Raw genomic sequence first — 16,893 nt, forward strand, 5'->3', positions numbered from 1 at the left:
TTTAATTTCATGAGGACCAAAATGTAAAAGGTCTATTCATCCTAGGCAAACAGCCAATGCGGGTCCAACCCCAGGCCTTTATTTCAACATCTTTAATTCAGGAAACTAGCAAAAGCATCACGGTTCCCAAGAGTAACTTAAAGACAGACCAGAACATTCTCACCATGACAAGAGCATCCTGGGAAGAGTGACAGGTGTTACTCTCATTGGTTAGACCCAGGAAGACAGGCTCATTAAGGCCTAAGCTGACCAGGAAATGCAGTCCCATAGAAGCTGAGGAACTGGAACAAGTATTTAGAAAAAAAGAATTAGTGACTTCCTTACACCTATTTCAAATAGAAGTGCATGAACCCTCAATAACAATCACATTGGCATGACTGTGCTTCCTCACTTTAGATAAGGACTCACCGGAGGCAGCCTGAGGTCTTCTTTGGTTTCCAGTAAATCCTGAGCTACCAGGAGAGGCTCGCTTTTCCCACAGCTCTCCTGGCTGAGCAGCGTGTCCGCATAGTTGGGCTGTGGGAAGATGAGGTGGCTCCTCCGCGAGTCCGCGGTCAGGGACACCTCATGAGAATAGGTCTGCAGGAAAGCACGCACCCCGTCCACGCCCACCAAGTGCGACGCGGCCACGCCCGACAGCCCGCCTCCTCCTGACGCCTGCAGCAACCGCGACTTGTGCCAGCGCTTCAGCCTGAGTGCCAGCAGCACAATCACAAAGGCCAGGAAGACACACGACACTGTGGCCACTGCCACCACCAGGTACAGAGTCAGGTCTGCCTCATCAGCTTCCACTGAAGGCTTGAGGCTGCCCAGGTCAGCCAGCACTGCGGGGATGCTGTCAGCCACGGCCACTGTGAGCGTGACAGTGGCCGAGAGAGGCGGCTGCCCGTGGTCCTGGACGGCCACCACCAGGCTCTGCTTGAGTGCATCTCTGTCCAGCAGGGCCCGTGCTGTGCGCACCTCGCCCGTGTGCAGCCCCACAGAGAACAGCCCTGGCTCGCTGGCCTTGAGCAGCCGGTAGGACAGCCAGGCATTCTGGCCAGAGTCCCTGTCCACTGCCACCACCTTGGTCACCAGATAGCCAGGTTCTGCAGAGCGTGGTGCCAGCTCCACGCCTGTGGATCCATCGGTGGGGAGGGTGGGGTAGAGGATCTCAGGGGCATTGTCGTTCTGGTCCAGTACAAAGAGGGTGAGGGAGGCATTGCTGCTGAGAGGTGGGTCCCCACTGTCACTGGCTGTCACCCAGAGCTGCAGGTCTCGGAACTGCTCATAGTCGAAGGAGCGCAGTGCATACAGGACGCCAGTGTTGGAGTTGATGGACACGTAGGAGGACAGTGGTGCCCCTTGGATGGTGTCCTCAGTCAATGCATAGGTGATGCGGGCATTGTCATCGCTGTCAGGGTCCTGGGCGATCATGGAGAAGATGGAGACTCCTCTGGGGTTGTTTTCGGGAACATATGCAGAGTAAGAAGGTTGAGGGAATGCAGGGGGGTTATCATTGATGTCCACCACCTGCAGTGTGATGTGAGTTTCTGTGGACAGCGTCGGACGTCCCCCATCCATGGCCCTCACGCTGATGTTATATTCCGGCACCTGTTCTCGATTCAGGGATGCAGCTGTCACTAAGCGGTAGTATTGATCTATTGGCTTTTCTAAAACAAAGGGCAGATTTCCCAGGACAGAAACTTCGACCTGTCCGTTGTGTCCAGAATCTCGGTCATGCACATGGATCAGTGCAATTTCTCTTCCAGCTGGAGCTTCTTCAGGAACTGAGCCTGAGAGAGAAGTGACTGTAACTTCCGGGGCATTGTCGTTGACATCCACAACTGAGACTAAAATCTTGGCCTTTGAAAGAAGACCTGGTCCATCCTGTGCTTCAATTTTAATCTCATAGAATGCCTCATCCTCATAATCGAGACTTTTTAATATGGACACTTCTCCAGTCACTGAATTGAGGTCGAAAACCTCAGCGATTTTCCCAGGCATTTTGTCTAGAACATAAGATACCTGCGCGTTGAATCCCTCATCAGCATCTGTAGCATTGACTGTGAGGAGCTGGGTACCTACAGGCACATCCTCTTGAACGCTGACCCTGTACTCTGACTGCGTAAACATGGGTGGGTTGTCATTTGCATCCAGAACAATCACTCGTATGTATAGGTTCCCCGAGTGGACTGGGTCACCCCCGTCTGAGGCAGTGAGGACCAGCTGGTGAACCTGCTTTTTCTCACGATCCAGAGCACGCTCCAGAACCAGCTCTGGAGACTTTGCTCCATCAGACACGCTGTTCACCGCCAGGGAGAAATAGTCATCAGAGCTGAGCCTGTAGGTCTGCAGGGAATTCACGCCCACATCGGGGTCAAAGGCAGTTTTAAGTGGAAATCGGGTGCCAGGAACTGCTAGTTCACCAATTTTTATTTCCATTTCCTCTGTTAGGAATTTCGGAGCGTTATCATTAATGTCTTGAATTTCTATCTCCACGTCAAAAATTTTCAACTTATCCTCAAGCAGGATGTTAAATTTGATTGTGCACCGCGCGCGCTGAGCACAAAGCTCCTCGCGGTCTACCCTGCCCGCCGTGACCAAGCCGCCGCTGCGCGCGTTCAGAGCGAACAGCTGCGCCCTACCTCGGGAGACGATGCGGACTCCGCGCTCCACCAGCTCCCGCGGCTTCAGCCCCAGGTCCTTGGCGATGTCGCCCACCAGGGAGCCCTTCTCCAGCTCCTCAGGAATGGAATAGCGGATCTGCCCTCCTCCTGTCTCACACATCATCCCCAGGAGCGCGCACAGCAGTCCCAGTCCCCAGTAGTTCCGGAACCTCAGGCAATTGATCATTTCTTTCCTGGTGAATTATTTTTTCTGAAACTGGTTCCAGTTTTCCGCGACGGACTCAATCTTATTTTTCTAAATGTACTAAGGCTTTCGCGGTCCTGATTCGTAGCGCTGACTGGCTTACGGGGAGAGCTTGGGAGCGGTCCCGGATCTCCTGAGGCTGAGGTGCGGGTTCTTGGCGTTTTGGAGCAAGGAAATGGAGGACTTGCTCTCCGAGAGCTGATTTTTTTCTCCCCGCCTTGAGTGGTCAACAGCGACGCTCAGAGGCTTCACCATTTACTGCACCCTCGCAGACAACTGCAAGGTTAAGTTTCCAAGCATCTGTAATCTTACCAGTCAGAGATAATGGGACTGGTGTTGATTTGACATTACTGAATTGATAGTGACTTCAAATTACATTGCTTGTCAAGTCCTGCACAAACATAGCTTCATCCATGTTGTTTCAAACATATAGTATTTTAGTATATACAAATGTTCCGTTTAAGAATCACCAAGATATATTTGTTATTTTTGCATTTAAGAGCCTGACACTTTAGGTTTAATATTTATTAATTAACCAGCTTGAACAAAGATATAATTGGGTGCCAGACAATCTGCTTGCCTGGGGGGTTACAGTGAACCACACAGACACAGGTTTCTTGGAATTCGTGAGTATTTACAATTCACCGGGAAAATAACTGTGGCAGCCATTACAATGGGAGAAGCTGAGAACAAGAAGGCCTCCGACCCAGCCTTGAAGGTTAGCAGACGGATTTCCCAGGAAACATGAGAGGATCAGATGAGGGGAGAAGCCTGGGCATGAGACAGAATGAACAGCAACACTTAGATAAGAGAGAGGAATCACAGGACTTGGGGTCCTTAAAGACATTCACTTTGTCTGGATCTGGGCTGTGAGGATGTTTTCTAAAAGCCACCAGTGAAATCAGTGGAGATGCGGGTTGCTTTTGTCCTTGAATCCCTGTGCTTAAATATTTTACTCTCCAAACACAGAGATGAAAAGCAACATGTTTCTTGCTTCAGTCACAGTTCAGTACACAGCTGTACTTGTATGCCTGTATTTATTCTCAGAGTCAACACTCACACGCACACCAGAAAAGCGATCTTTAGCTCTCCTCTATTCACAATTTATTTACTTACAAGCAAAGCTATTATGACATATTATTCCGGAGTGAGTTCCAACTTTACCTCATAGATATTTATGTAAATACTAGACACACCTGAATGTACTGTGTCATACCAAAGTTTCCTTGTCAGGTGCGCTTGAATATAATTAAAGCATCACGGCACTTTGAGAGATTCAGTACCAGTAAATGTGAGCTCAGTTACTACACACTGTTACTCTCAGGTCAAAATGAAAGATTATCCCAGTGATACAGAGAGCTAGTATGTTCATAGCCCTGTTTTATTAAATATATAACCAACATTCTAAATCCAACAAAGAAAGTAGAATGGAGGAAAGTTGAATGGAGGAGAACTGGGGCATTTTCTTTTCTTTTTTTAAAAAAATATTCATTTACTTATTTGATTCTTTTTATATAATTAATTAGGGTGATAAGGGTCAAGGGCTGCAGGAAGGTGGGTGAGACCATTATTTCCACATTCTCTTTTTTTCCCTTCCTGTACCTGGGGGAAAAGGGGAGATGAGCCACATCGAGCCTCCTAAATGCCTCTGGACTCTAGAATGGAGGACAGATACCTGATACCACTCAACTGGGCCATTTTCAAAGCTGTGTGAGTAGAAAACTTCAGGAAGGTAGATATTTAAAGCAATTGTATGCTGTGATCTTGACTCCCTGTATCTCTTCTAAACAGGCATGTTGAGGATATATACCAAATATTACAAATCAATGTGGTTTCCAGAAATGAAAAGCACTAGTTACATGGAAGAAAAAATCTGTTTAATACAGAGCAAATGATAAGTGATTTCTTCAAGGAACACATGACTCATATGATCTTTTCGTTTATATAAATAATTATTTTTGAAAGATTTGTCTATTGTTGAAAGGCAGAGTAACAAATAAAGAGAGGGAGACACAAAAAAGAGATCTTTTATCTGATGGGCCACTTTCCAGAGTGGTCATGATACTGGGTCTGACAAGGTGGAAGTCAGGATGAGCCTAGGACTCCATCTGGGTCTCCCATATTGGTGCAGAAACTCAAGCACTTGGATAATTTTTTTGCTGGGTTCTCAGCACATCAGCAGGGAGCTGGATTGAAAATGGAGCAGTTGGGACTCCAACCAGCACTGAGAAAAGGGACAGCAACAATGCAAGCACCTACTTCACATTCTGTGCCACAATACCCCCACCAGAGAGAATTTTGTAAATAATATGGACACTATGTGTTTCTAAATTTGCAGAGATATACTAGGGAAAGTCATGCAAATTAACAAAAATGAGGAATGATACTGCCAAAGAGTAGGAAGAACATCAAGACTGAATTAAGAAAGATGAACCAATGAAGGCACGGCTCCATCACGCACAATTTAAATACAAAGGAAAATCCACATTTTCAAGGAGAAAGCATTATGCCCAACCTTCACACTTCTAAGACACAGCTGTCAGTCCAGGTAGATGAAATGATTTGCATGGAGTGGGGAAGAAGCTAGTCAGTTCAGCTCTCATCCAGTGCCCTATGTACATTTCGATCACCCCTTACCCAGCAGCTCCTGACTTACACATTCACTGCAAAAAATAAAATAATCAAGTCCCACTTGTACACACCGAACATTTAAAATCCTCAAGAAATAAGTTACCAGAATTCATTTCCTAAAAATTCAATGTATTTCTAAGGCAATATGGGAAATAAAGATAAATACAACCATGGAAGCAACCATGTAAATAGGCAAATGTATTTATTTTAGCAAAATAAGCAGATGGAAAAAAGAAAATTTACCTGAGAAATTGTGTCGTTCTTGTCTTCAACTAGAGACTGCGGTGTGGAAGGGAAATCCTTTTTCCCACAGCTCTCCTGGCTCATGCTGAGCAGCGTGTCCGCATAGTTGGGCTGAGGGAAGATGAGGTGGCTCCTCCGCGAGTCCGCGGTCAGGGACACCTCATGAGAATAGGTCTGCAGGAAAGCACGCACCCCGTCCACGCCCACCAAGTGCGACGCGGCCACGCCCGACAGCCCGCCTCCTCCTGACGCCTGCAGCAATCGCGACTTGTGCCAGCGCCTCAGCCTGAGTGCCAGCAGCACAATCACAAAGGCCAGGAAGACACACGACACTGTGGCCACTGCCACCACCAGGTACAGAGTCAGGTCTGCCTCATCAGCTTCCACTGAAGGCTTGAGGCTGCCCAGGTCAGCCAGCACTGCGGGGATGCTGTCAGCCACGGCCACAGTGAGTGTGACAGTGGCCGAGAGAGGCGGCTGCCCGTGGTCCTGGACGGCCACCACCAGGCTCTGCTTCAGTGCATCTCTGTCCAGCAGGGCCCGTGCTGTGCGCACCTCGCCTGTGTGCAGCCCCACAGAGAACAGCCCTGGCTCGCTGGCCTTGAGCAGCCGGTAGGACAGCCAGGCATTCTGGCCAGAGTCCCTGTCCACTGCCACCACCTTGGTCACCAGATAGCCAGGTTCTGCAGAGCGTGGTGCCAGCTCCACGCCTGTGGATCCATCGGTGGGGAGGGTGGGGTAGAGGATCTCAGGGGCATTGTCATTCTGGTCCAGCACGAAGATTGTGAGGGAGGCATTGCTGCTGAGTGGTGGGTCCCCACTGTCACTGGCTGTCACCCAGAGCTGCAGGTCTCGGAACTGCTCATAGTCGAAGGAGCGCAGTGCATACAGGACACCTGTGTCAGAGTTGATGGACACGTAGGAAGATAGAGGAGCGCCCAGGATGGTGTCTTCCGTTAGGGAGTAAGTCACTTGGGCATTGTCATCGCTGTCAGGGTCCTGGGCGATCATGGAGAAGATGGAGGCTCCTCTGGGGTTGTTTTCGTGTACGTAGGTGGAGTAGGACAAACGACCGAAAGCCGGGGCGTTATCGTTGATGTCTGCCACTGTCAGCCAAATATGCGCGTCCTTGGAAAGCGGCGGGTCCCCCGCGTCCCGAGCGGTCAGAGTGATGTTGTAAAAGGCCACACGTTCCCTGTCAAGCGCTCCGGACGTCACCAATCGCTGGTAATCGTCCACTGACTTCTCCAGTTTGAAAGGGAGGTTCTCTGGGAGTGAGCATGTGACGAACGCATTCTGTCCCGAGTCCCTATCCTGCACGTTGAACAGTGCGATGACCGTGCCGGGAGGGGAATCCTCGGCCACCGAGCTAACCGCAGACGTCACGTGCAGTTCTGGAGCGTTGTCATTCACGTCCAGGACCGTTACGATGACCTTCGCTCTGCTCACAAGCCCCGGGCCGTCCTGGGCTTCAATATCAATCTCATGGAATTTAGCGTCCTCATAATCCAGACGTTTAACGACGATTAGATCTCCGGATGTCGACTGAAGCTCAAACACACGTGAGGTCTCTCCGGGGGTTTTCTCTTGAAAATACGCTACCTGTGCGTTGTATCCATCATCCGCGTCTCTGGCGGACACCGTGAGTATCCGAGTGCCCACAGCGACGTTCTCCGCCACGCTGACACGGTACTCCGGCTGTGTAAAAACAGGCGCGTTGTCGTTTACGTCCAGGACATTCACGAGAATGCGGGAAGTGCCGGAAAGGACGGGATCGCCCCCATCGGAGGCGACCAGAAGCAGGTGGTGCGCGGCCTCTTGCTCCCGGTCCAAAGGGCGCTCCAGCACCAGTTCCGGATACTTGTTTCCATCGGCCCCGCTGCGCACGTCCAGGGAGAAGTGGTCGTTTTGGTTGAGTTCATACTTCCGTAGGGTGTTCTCGCCTACGTCCGCATCGTGCGCGCTCTTCAGGGGAATCCGGAAACCCGGGGTAGTCGTTTCACTGATTTTGATCTCTAGTTCCTCGCTACCAAAGCGAGGAGCGTTGTCGTTCACATCCTTTATCTCCACCTCCACCGAGTAGATGGTCAATTTATCTTCCAGTAGGATGTTCAGGGTCACCAGGCATCTCAGGCTCTGAGCGCAAAGCTCCTCGCGGTCTACCCTACTTGCGGTGACCAAGCTGCCGCTGCGAGCGTTCAGAGCGAACAGCTGCGCCCTACCTCGGGAAACGATGCGGACTCCGCGTTCCACCAGCTCCCGCGGCTCCAGCCCCAGGTCCTTGGCGATGTCGCCCACCAGGGAGCCCTTCTCCAGCTCCTCAGGCACCGAGTAGCGGATGTGCTTAGCTGTGGCCACCCATAGGACAGCAAGAAGAAGATGCAGCGGGACCAGCCCCGCGCTGCATGGTAATTTCTGCAGAACCGCCATTTCCTTTCTGCTGTGTTGTTTTCCTCTGAATCAACTTCAATCTCCAGGGCGGAATTCCGGTTTTTACGATGTAGGGTCTGAGATGAACAGCATTTATGGGAGACCAGATCACTGTGGAGAGAACTAGTAGATCGCGAGGCTAAATTTCTTTGCAGCCCCAAAGTTTGCGGACCGAAAAGCCCCAGCCCTTTGCGATGTGGAAGCAATCTGGCTGTTTTGGGCATCTCGCTGGCTTTGGTGGTCAACAGCGACACTCAGAGGCTGCACGCGTTTCTGCACCCAAAGTTTGTTCTTGAAATCGCTCTAGGACTTCGCAGCTGTTTTCTAGGATCTTACAGTTCTAAGATACTTTAAGAACTTAATCTTCCAGGAAAAGCACCCCCTCAGAAATAATGATAACTGTGTCAGCATGTGTAATCTTGATAGCACTTGCTACAATGTTACTGAATGCTGACGGCATTAATCCACAGGGACACTTCCCTTGTTCCAAACACTTTCCCACCCCTTGTTGTATATCCAGAGACAAGATTATGAAACATTCGATACATTTTCCTAAAGTTATACACTTGAATTCCTATGTTCCGTGGCTTAGTGTTTAACTTCATTTAAATTACTGAGTCATCCATCATCGAACACATGTGCATGACCCTTTGCTCATAGAGTGAGGCTGGAGTCAGGAATGGGGCAGCTGATGAACACAGGCCTGCTCCTGGGAGGCCTGCAGGATGGGAGACGCGGCAGGAAAGTAAAGAGAACCTCAGGTCAATAATGTGTGAGCTCTGCTATCGGTTTGGGGAAGAAACACTTGGTGATGTGGGGACACATGGGCCAGAGCATCCAGTCTGGGTTGGGGGATCAGGAAAGACATGAGTGAAGGTGAATTCTAAAAGGCAGATCAAAAGATGAGCTAAAGTCACATTCCAATCACATTCCAAAACCTGAGAACACACACTTGACAGTGAGAGGCACCGTGGAATGTTACAGAAACTGAGGATGACTTGGTGGGACAAAACTGGAACAGAAACCACACTAGGAATCAATCTCTCAAAGTTGTTTGAGGTTGCCAAGTCCCTTTCCCAGTATTTAGTATTTAATAAGACATGACGTTTTCTTCTTCCTGTTTCACTTTATATATATTTATGCAGTTTATTTACAACATTTTGAAATGTTTCAAATATATAAAGAATAATATAACCAAAGTCTTTATTTGAATCTTTTAAATGTCAGCACCTTGCTATATTTTAGTCAGACTGGTTTTAAAACTTACTTTGAATACACTGACTTACAGAAAACTACAAATACAGGAAAATGATTCTGCTATATTCATCACTCATATTACCCTAAATGTTTCATGGTTGTTTGCTCTCTCTCCTGATTCAGAGTAAAGTGCAGATATTATGTACCTTTGTTTTTAAATGCTTTAGCACACATATTTTTAAAATGTTTGAAAGAGTTACAAAACAGACAGACAGACAGAGGTCAATATTCCAACTGCTGGTTTATTCTCTAAATAGCTGCAATGGCTGAGGCTGGGCCAGACCATTCATCCAATTCTATCATGTGGGTGACAGGGGCCCAAGCAGTTGAACCATCTTTTGTTGCTTTTCCAAGGGTATTAGCAGGGTGCTGGATCAGAAGTGGAGCAACCAGGACACAAACTGCCACCCACAGTTTAATCTGCTGTACCACAACATCATGAATCCTTAAAGTTTTCCTGCCTAGTCCAAATTCACACTTGATTAACATGTTATTTTTATTCTCCAAAGAATTCTTTCCAAAATGCTACATTTTTTGAGACTTATGTTGATGAAGTATGTGCATTTTAACTGCAGCACAGCATCCCATTGTTGGAAAAATGCCAATGATTTATATACACACACAACACGCGTTCATACACATTTCCTGATTTCATATCCTTTTTCCCCTTTGTTTTTCCTCCCCTTGCTCTTCTTTCTTCGTTATTGCAGGAAATTGTGTTACTGTGCATGTCTCTGCATATAACATATTTCTCTAAGCCTAGGATACAAATCTTAAAATGGAATGGTTGAATCAATCACATCTATGTCACTTCAGTTATATTAGTTTTATAATAAACCAACCTAAAATGTAGTGTCTTAAAACAAATGGTTTTGTGTCCAGTAACCTTCAATCTGAGACGAGACAGCTGTTCCTGTTTGCCTGATAGTCTTTTTTCCTCTTTTAAAATATTCACTTTTATTGGAAAAGCAGATCATGTTTACAGAAAGAAGGAGAGACAGACAGACAGATCTTGCATTCTCTGGTTCACTCCCGAAATGGCCAAAATAACCAGAGATAAACTGATCTGAAGACAGGAACCAGGAGCTTCTTCTGGTTCTCCCACGTTGGTACAGGGTTCCAAAGATTTGGGCTAATTTCTACTGCTTTCCCATGCCATAAGCAGGGAGCTGGATAGGCAGTGAAGCAGCCAAGACTCAAACCAGCATCCACTAATACTTTTGTTTTATTTCTGAGATCAAACTAATTCATTTATTTTAAATAATTTTATATTAAAATTATTACCCTCTATAAATCTACTCAAATACTGTCCTGCTACATTCCACAAATATTTAAACTTTGTTTTCATTTCTAAAGAGTTTTCATCAGTATTTTGATTTCCTAAATCTAAGAATTACTTAGGAATATAGATTTAAGTATCCAAATATTTTTTTGCTTTGTTTTCCTTTTATTGCTTTTATTTTCCCCCTTTATTTGAAAAGCAGAGAGATTGACAAACAGGTAAATAGAAACAGAGCTGCCATCCACTATTTTACTCACCATGTAACCTAAATGGCCAGGGACTGAGGCAGGACAACTGGGCTGGAGCCACAGTCAGGGAACAACTCCAGTCAGATCTCCCATGAGGGTAGAGGGACCCACCCACTTGAGCAATAACTACTGCCTTAGCATGAAGTGAGAACCGGAAGCCAGAGCCAGGAATCAGGTTCAGTCACTCAGATATGAGATGTGGGCATCTTAGTGAGTGTTTTAACTGCCAGCTTAAGAGGTAGAGTAAGCTTATAGATTCCGTTGTTCAAGTCATATCTATGAACGATGTTTAAATTCTATGGCATTATTTTTAGGTAATAGAAGCTGCTATTTTTATATCTTTTGATTTTTATCTGTTTTTCTAATTAGGATCAGTTAATTTATGCAAATCAAAATGTTGCCTTAGGTACTACTTTGTTATATTAATATTGCATGACCATTTTATTTTGAGTATGTTTATTTATATCTTTAATTTCAGTATTGCAAGCTGACTTTGGTGTGAGCCTATGTTTTGCCAGCAGACTATGGACTTTAAAACCAACTTATTTAGCAATCTCTGCCTTTTAATAGGTTAACTCAACTGTGTGTAAAGAGAAGAAAAATATATACTGTAAGAGAACTGAAATGATTGATCCACTGTGTACTCTTGGCGGAAGCCCCCAGCTTCCACCAAATTCAGTAGACACACAACACAAATGATGAAAATCATGGAAAAATCATCATATCAGAGGGAAAACAGAGATACCTTAGGAAATAGTAACAACTTGTTGATGGAAAAAATTCTCAACAGCAACAGTAAATTTCAGAAGACAATGTATCCTACAGTCTTCATTTGTAGGTTTAAGTGTAGAGATTTTTTTTTCATTTGTTCTCATCTGCTCTCTCTTCTGTCTCACTTCCTCTCAGGTTCTGTTGCTAATGGTCTTGGAGGACTTTCTATCTGACCACAGGTTCCAGGCCATAGCTAAGTCTCCAAATGGTGTGCAACTGGATACCCAAGCTCACATGTGACACACTAAGCATTCACTGCCAGCAGCCAGTGCCTGTGTGCACCTGTCTTCCCTGAACTCCAGTCTTCAAGGAGAATAAACACCACCAGAATTGGTTAGATAGTCTTTTAGGGCAACTTTCCGTTTGTAGACCACATGACAAATGTCACAACATTTAGGTTCCAGTCAATAAGCTGAGCACAGGTTCTTTCTGCAGCTGGAAATACTTCCGTCGCAGGCACCCTGCAAGACAGTCTCCTGACCTTCCATTCCTGTCTGTAAATTCAAGATAAGAATTCCATGGCCTCCAACCTACCCATTGCTTTCTGATCTGTTTCAATATTTATGTTCTGTTTGTACATACCCTTACTTCTGCTTTCTTTTTTCTGTTTATGCATTGCTGTAATTTATCAGAGTAAACAGATCTAACTAAGGCTTCCACCCGATGACACATCACTTCTTGGGCAGAGCGAATATACACTAAAGTGGAGTACGTTCTTGGATTTTGCTAGTCCTTTTCATGACAGAAATGTATATATCAGGAGGCTTCAAAATTATTTCTAAAGTTGCATGATAAATCTGCTGCTCATTTTGTTACTTCCACGCATGAATTACCCAGATGTAATCTTTGCCACACGTAAAATATCTCACAATAAAAGACTAAATGAACAACTACAACTTCAGCAACAATTTTCAATTGTTGAGTTTATAGCTATAATTTCATGGCAACATGACCAAAAATACTAGTTTATACCTTCATCTCTTTAAATGACCCCAAATAAAACAGCATAGCACGCTGACAAATGGCATCTACATGAACTTTAGAGATTAATCAGCAGGTTTCTATAACTTCCAGCAACTTGGAAATACGTTTTTTCTACAAAGGCTGGTAGGATTTCCTCTATTCAAACCAGATACAAGGACAGAAAAGCCAGAGCAACGAAAGAGTTCAGCCAGATACGAGCAAAAAATATCAGTAGCCAGACTTCCTGGTTCCTAACGCTGTGTTGTTTTTCGAAAAATAAGGGCGCCTCACTCCCACTCTCCATCTCAGCCACCTACAGTAAGATTATAATCATGTTTTCAATCTCACCACAATGACAAATACCTCTACGCATGTAAATCCACACAACCATGGCTTTCACGACTTATAACAGAAATCTGTAAGAGTGGAAGGCGCAGAAGTGTTTGTAGTCAAGAGTGACAGGAAGAGTGAAGATCAGTAAGGGACACTGTGCATGTTCACAATTTAACTTAAAAATTCGCTAAGGAAATTTACCTGAGAAATTGTGTCATTCTTGTCTTCAACTAGAGACTGCGGTGTGGAAGGGAAATCCTTTTTCCCACAGCTCTCCTGGCTCATGCTGAGCAGCGTGTCCGCATAGTTGGGCTGAGGGAAGATGAGGTGGCTCCTCCGCGAGTCCGCGGTCAGGGACACCTCATGAGAATAGGTCTGCAGGAAAGCACGCACCCCGTCCACACCCACCAAGTGCGACGCGGCCACGCCCGACAGCCCGCCTCCTCCTGACGCCTGCAGCAATCGCGACTTGTGCCAGCGCCTCAGCCTGAGTGCCAGCAGCACAATCACAAAGGCCAGGAAGACACACGACACTGTGGCCACTGCCACCACCAGGTACAGAGTCAGGTCTGCCTCATCAGCTTCCACTGAAGGCTTCAGGCTGCCCAGGTCAGCCAGCACTGCGGGGATGCTGTCGGCCACGGCCACTGTGAGCGTGACAGTGGCCGAGAGAGGCGGCTGCCCGTGGTCCTGGACGGCCACCACCAGGCTCTGCTTCAGTGCATCTCTGTCCAGCAGGGTCCGTGCTGTGCGCACCTCGCCCGTGTGCAGCCCCACAGAGAACAGCCCTGGCTCGCTGGCCTTGAGCAGCCGGTAGGACAGCCAGGCATTCTGGCCAGAGTCCCTGTCCACTGCCACCACCTTGGTCACCAGGTAGCCAGGTTCTGCAGAGCGTGGTGCCAGCTCCACGCCTGTGGATCCATCGGTGGGCAGGGTGGGGTAGAGGATCTCAGGGGCATTGTCATTCTGGTCCAGCACAAAGAGGGTGAGGGAGGCATTGCTGCTGAGTGGTGGTTCTCCATTGTCACTGGCTGTCACCCAGAGCTGCATGTCTCGGAACTGCTCATAGTCGAAGGAGCGCAGTGCATACAGGACACCTGTGTCAGAGTTGATGGACACATAGGAAGACAGAGGAGCCCCCTGGACAGTGTTCTCCACTAGGGAGTAAGTGACCTGTGCATTCTCTCCACTGTCAGCATCAAATGCCTGTACGGATCCAATGGAGGCTCCTCTGGGGTTGTTCTCAGGAATGTAGGCAGAGTAGGAGTCCTGATGGAAGTCTGGGGCGTTATCATTGATGTCTGCCACTGTCAGCGAAATACGGGTTTCAGTAGACAGAGCTGGAGTCCCCTGGTCCGTCGCTGTCACTGTAATGTTGTACCCAGAGGTAAGTTCTCTGTCCAGCGTTTTTTCTGTCACTAAGCGGTAATAATTATCCACCAGCCTTTCCAGTTTAAAGGGCAGGTCTCCAGGAATGGAACATGCGATGTGACCATTGTCCTCGGCATCCTGGTCATGCACATTGATGAGAGCAATGACGGTCCCAGGGGGAAAGTTTTCTGGGAGTACGGACGTGACAGAGGTGACACTTATTTCTGGGGCATTGTCATTTACATCCAGGACTCTGATCAACACCTTGGCTCTGGCCATGAGCCCAGCACCATCCTGAGCTTGAATTTCCATGGGATACATTTTGTATTCTTCAAAGTCCAGCAGCTCTTTATTGGATATTTCTCCTGTGTTGGAATCCAAATGGAATATCTGGGCCACTTTGTGCTCTACGTTGTGAAAAGAGTAGCTGACTTCCCCATTCGCCCCCTCATCTGGGTCGGTGGCATTTACCACGAGTAACTGAGTCCCCAGGGGCACATTTTCAGGGACACTTACATGATACTCTGCCTGGGTAAATGCAGGAGGGTTGTCGTTCGCGTCTACCACCTGAACACGAATGCGGAGAGTCCCTGAACGGACTGGGTCGCCCCCGTCCGAGGCGATGAGGACCAGGTGGTGGACACCCGCGGCTTCTCTGTCTAGCGGGTTCTGCAGCACCATCTCCGGGTGCTGCGACCCATCAGGTCCCCGTTGCACATCCAGGGAGAAATGAGGGTTGGAGCTGAGCCGGTAGCTCTGCAGCGAGTTTCTACCCACGTCACGGTCTTGCCCAAAAGGCAGAGGGATCCTGGTTCCTGGAGGGGTGATTTCATTCATTTTCAGTTCTAGCTCTTCCAACTGGAACTGGGGAGTGTTGTCGTTAATATCAAGTATCTCCACTTCGACCGGGAAAAGCTTCATTTTCTCTTCCACCAGGATGTTCAGGCTCACCAAGCACTGCGCGCTCTGGGCACAGAGCTCCTCGCGGTCTACCCTGCCCGCCGTGACCAAGCTGCCGCTGCGCGCGTTCAGAGCGAACAGCTGCGCCCTACCTCTGGAGACGATGCGGACTCCGCGCTCCGCCAGCTCCCGCGGCTCCAGCCCCAGGTCCTTAGCGATGTCGCCCACCAAGGAGCCCTCGTCCGTTTCTTCTGCCACGGAGTAGCGGATGTGCTCGGCCCCGACCTCCAGCAACAGCCCCAGGAAAAGGCACAGCAGCATCAGCCCTCTCCACCCGCTTGGTTGTGCCAGAATTCCCATTGTTTTTCTTGCTTCGTAGTTCTCTCTCAGTCCGGCACAGAGAGGGAGTGTTTCTCTGCTTTTCTAATGTTGTCTAGATTTCAGGATAATTCCGATCGGAGAATCGTCCAGGAATAGGATTTAGGCGGTTTCACGGAAACATTTTTTCTTTTTTTAACCCGGCGGTGCTGGAGCTTTCAGGAGGCTCAAGAGTATTTTTTCCTCCCCCTCGGCGTGCTCGTCACTGCGGGTATCGCCCAGATTAGTGAACAGCGACACCAAGAGTCCTAATCAGTAACTGCACGCCTAGAGAACTCCTTAAGTTCTTATTGCCAAAGCAATAGTTAATCCTTCTACAATACGTATGTGTGAAAAAGAAGCACTACTACGTTCATTTACTTAATTGAATAGAAATGTTGCTAAACAGAACTTCACAAGAGAATCCTAGTATCCCGAAGTTGTCTTCCATGATTGCTCTCCAGAAAACAAACAAGAATAGCTAGCACTGCCGAAAGATAAAACTGTCCCTCCATCTTTTCTATAGTAGCTTTATCATGTGGTAATTTTCAATCTTCAGTGGAGGGTAAAAACATTGGGAGGAAAAAGAAACATTTAGATGTAAGACAGACTTCCCCCCAAAATGGAACCATTTCATTTCCTTCCATTGTGCTTCAAATTTCTAAAGATTTATTTCTGTTTATTGGAGAAGAGAAACAAGAGAGAGAAGGATCTTCCATCTTCTGCCTCACTGCCCAAATGACCACAACAGCTGTCACTAAGTGACTTCAGAGGCAGGAGCAAGGAGCTTCTTCTGGGTGCAGGGACTTGGGCCATCCTCCACGGCTTTCCCAGGCCATGAGCAGGAATCTGGATCGGAAGTGGAGCATCGTGGATACAAACCAGTGTCCATATGGGATGCCAGCGCTTGCAGGAGGAGCATTAGCCAGTTGAATCATTGTGCCTGCCCCATGTGCTTTGAATTTTATCACGGTGTTTTTTGTTGTTAGGGATGTAGATAGCTTCATCATTAATCATTTTCAAATTAATTAACAAGGAAAGAAATATGCCAGCATAATAGCTTGCTGTGTGAGACTACAATCTTTTTTTAACATTTATTTTTATTGGAAATGCAGATATACAGAGAGAAAGAGAGCGAGAGAGAGAAAGATCTTTCAACCAATTGTTCATTCCACAAGTGGCTACAATGTCCACAGCTGGGCCAATCCGAAGCCAGGAGCCTGGAGCTTCTTCCAGATCTTCCATGTGCAGGGT

At 47.4% G+C, this 16,893-nt stretch overlaps 3 protein-coding genes across 3 annotated transcripts; all 3 read right to left on the reverse strand.

The window, feature by feature from the left end:
• Positions 1-387: 387 nt before the first annotated feature.
• LOC121152105 (protocadherin gamma-A3-like) lies at positions 388-2,850 on the reverse strand. The gene has a single exon (XM_040974012.1). It carries the CDS (start codon positions 2,833-2,835, stop codon positions 388-390), a length of 2,448 nt encoding a protein of 815 aa, XP_040829946.1. The 5' UTR covers positions 2,836-2,850.
• A 229-nt stretch (positions 2,851-3,079) lies between these two features.
• On the reverse strand, positions 3,080-8,210 carry LOC121152121 (protocadherin gamma-A2-like). Its single transcript, XM_040974014.1, has 2 exons — positions 5,706-8,210; positions 3,080-3,129 (listed from the first exon to the last, which is right to left on the reverse strand). The coding sequence occupies exons 1-2, from the start codon at positions 8,155-8,157 to the stop codon at positions 3,080-3,082; spliced, it is 2,502 nt and encodes an 833-aa protein (XP_040829948.1). The 5' UTR covers positions 8,158-8,210.
• Positions 8,211-12,733: 4,523 nt separating this feature from the next.
• On the reverse strand, positions 12,734-16,092 carry PCDHGA1 (protocadherin gamma subfamily A, 1). The gene has a single exon (XM_041000881.1). It carries the CDS (start codon positions 15,640-15,642, stop codon positions 13,183-13,185), a length of 2,460 nt encoding a protein of 819 aa, XP_040856815.1. The 5' UTR covers positions 15,643-16,092; the 3' UTR covers positions 12,734-13,182.
• Between the last annotated feature and the right edge of the window lie 801 nt (positions 16,093-16,893).

The sequence above is a fragment of the Ochotona curzoniae genome, unplaced genomic scaffold (genome assembly GCF_017591425.1).
Source record: "Ochotona curzoniae isolate NIBS_2020 unplaced genomic scaffold, NIBS_Ocur_1.0 contig_1, whole genome shotgun sequence".
In the NCBI taxonomy this organism is placed as follows: domain Eukaryota; kingdom Metazoa; phylum Chordata; class Mammalia; order Lagomorpha; family Ochotonidae; genus Ochotona; species Ochotona curzoniae.

Bases quoted from the DNA above. Each gene is read 5' to 3' on its own strand.
- LOC121152105 (XM_040974012.1), bottom strand. From the start codon at position 2,835: ATGATCAATTGCCTGAGGTTCCGGAACTACTGGGGACTGGGACTGCTG.
- LOC121152121 (XM_040974014.1), bottom strand. From the start codon at position 8,157: ATGGCGGTTCTGCAGAAATTACCATGCAGCGCGGGGCTGGTCCCGCTG. The intron at 3,130-5,705 runs GCTTATTTTGCT...TTAACCTTGCAG, and splicing joins AAATTTTCTTTTTTCCATCT to TTGTCTGCGAGGGTGCAGTA.
- PCDHGA1 (XM_041000881.1), bottom strand. From the start codon at position 15,642: ATGGGAATTCTGGCACAACCAAGCGGGTGGAGAGGGCTGATGCTGCTG.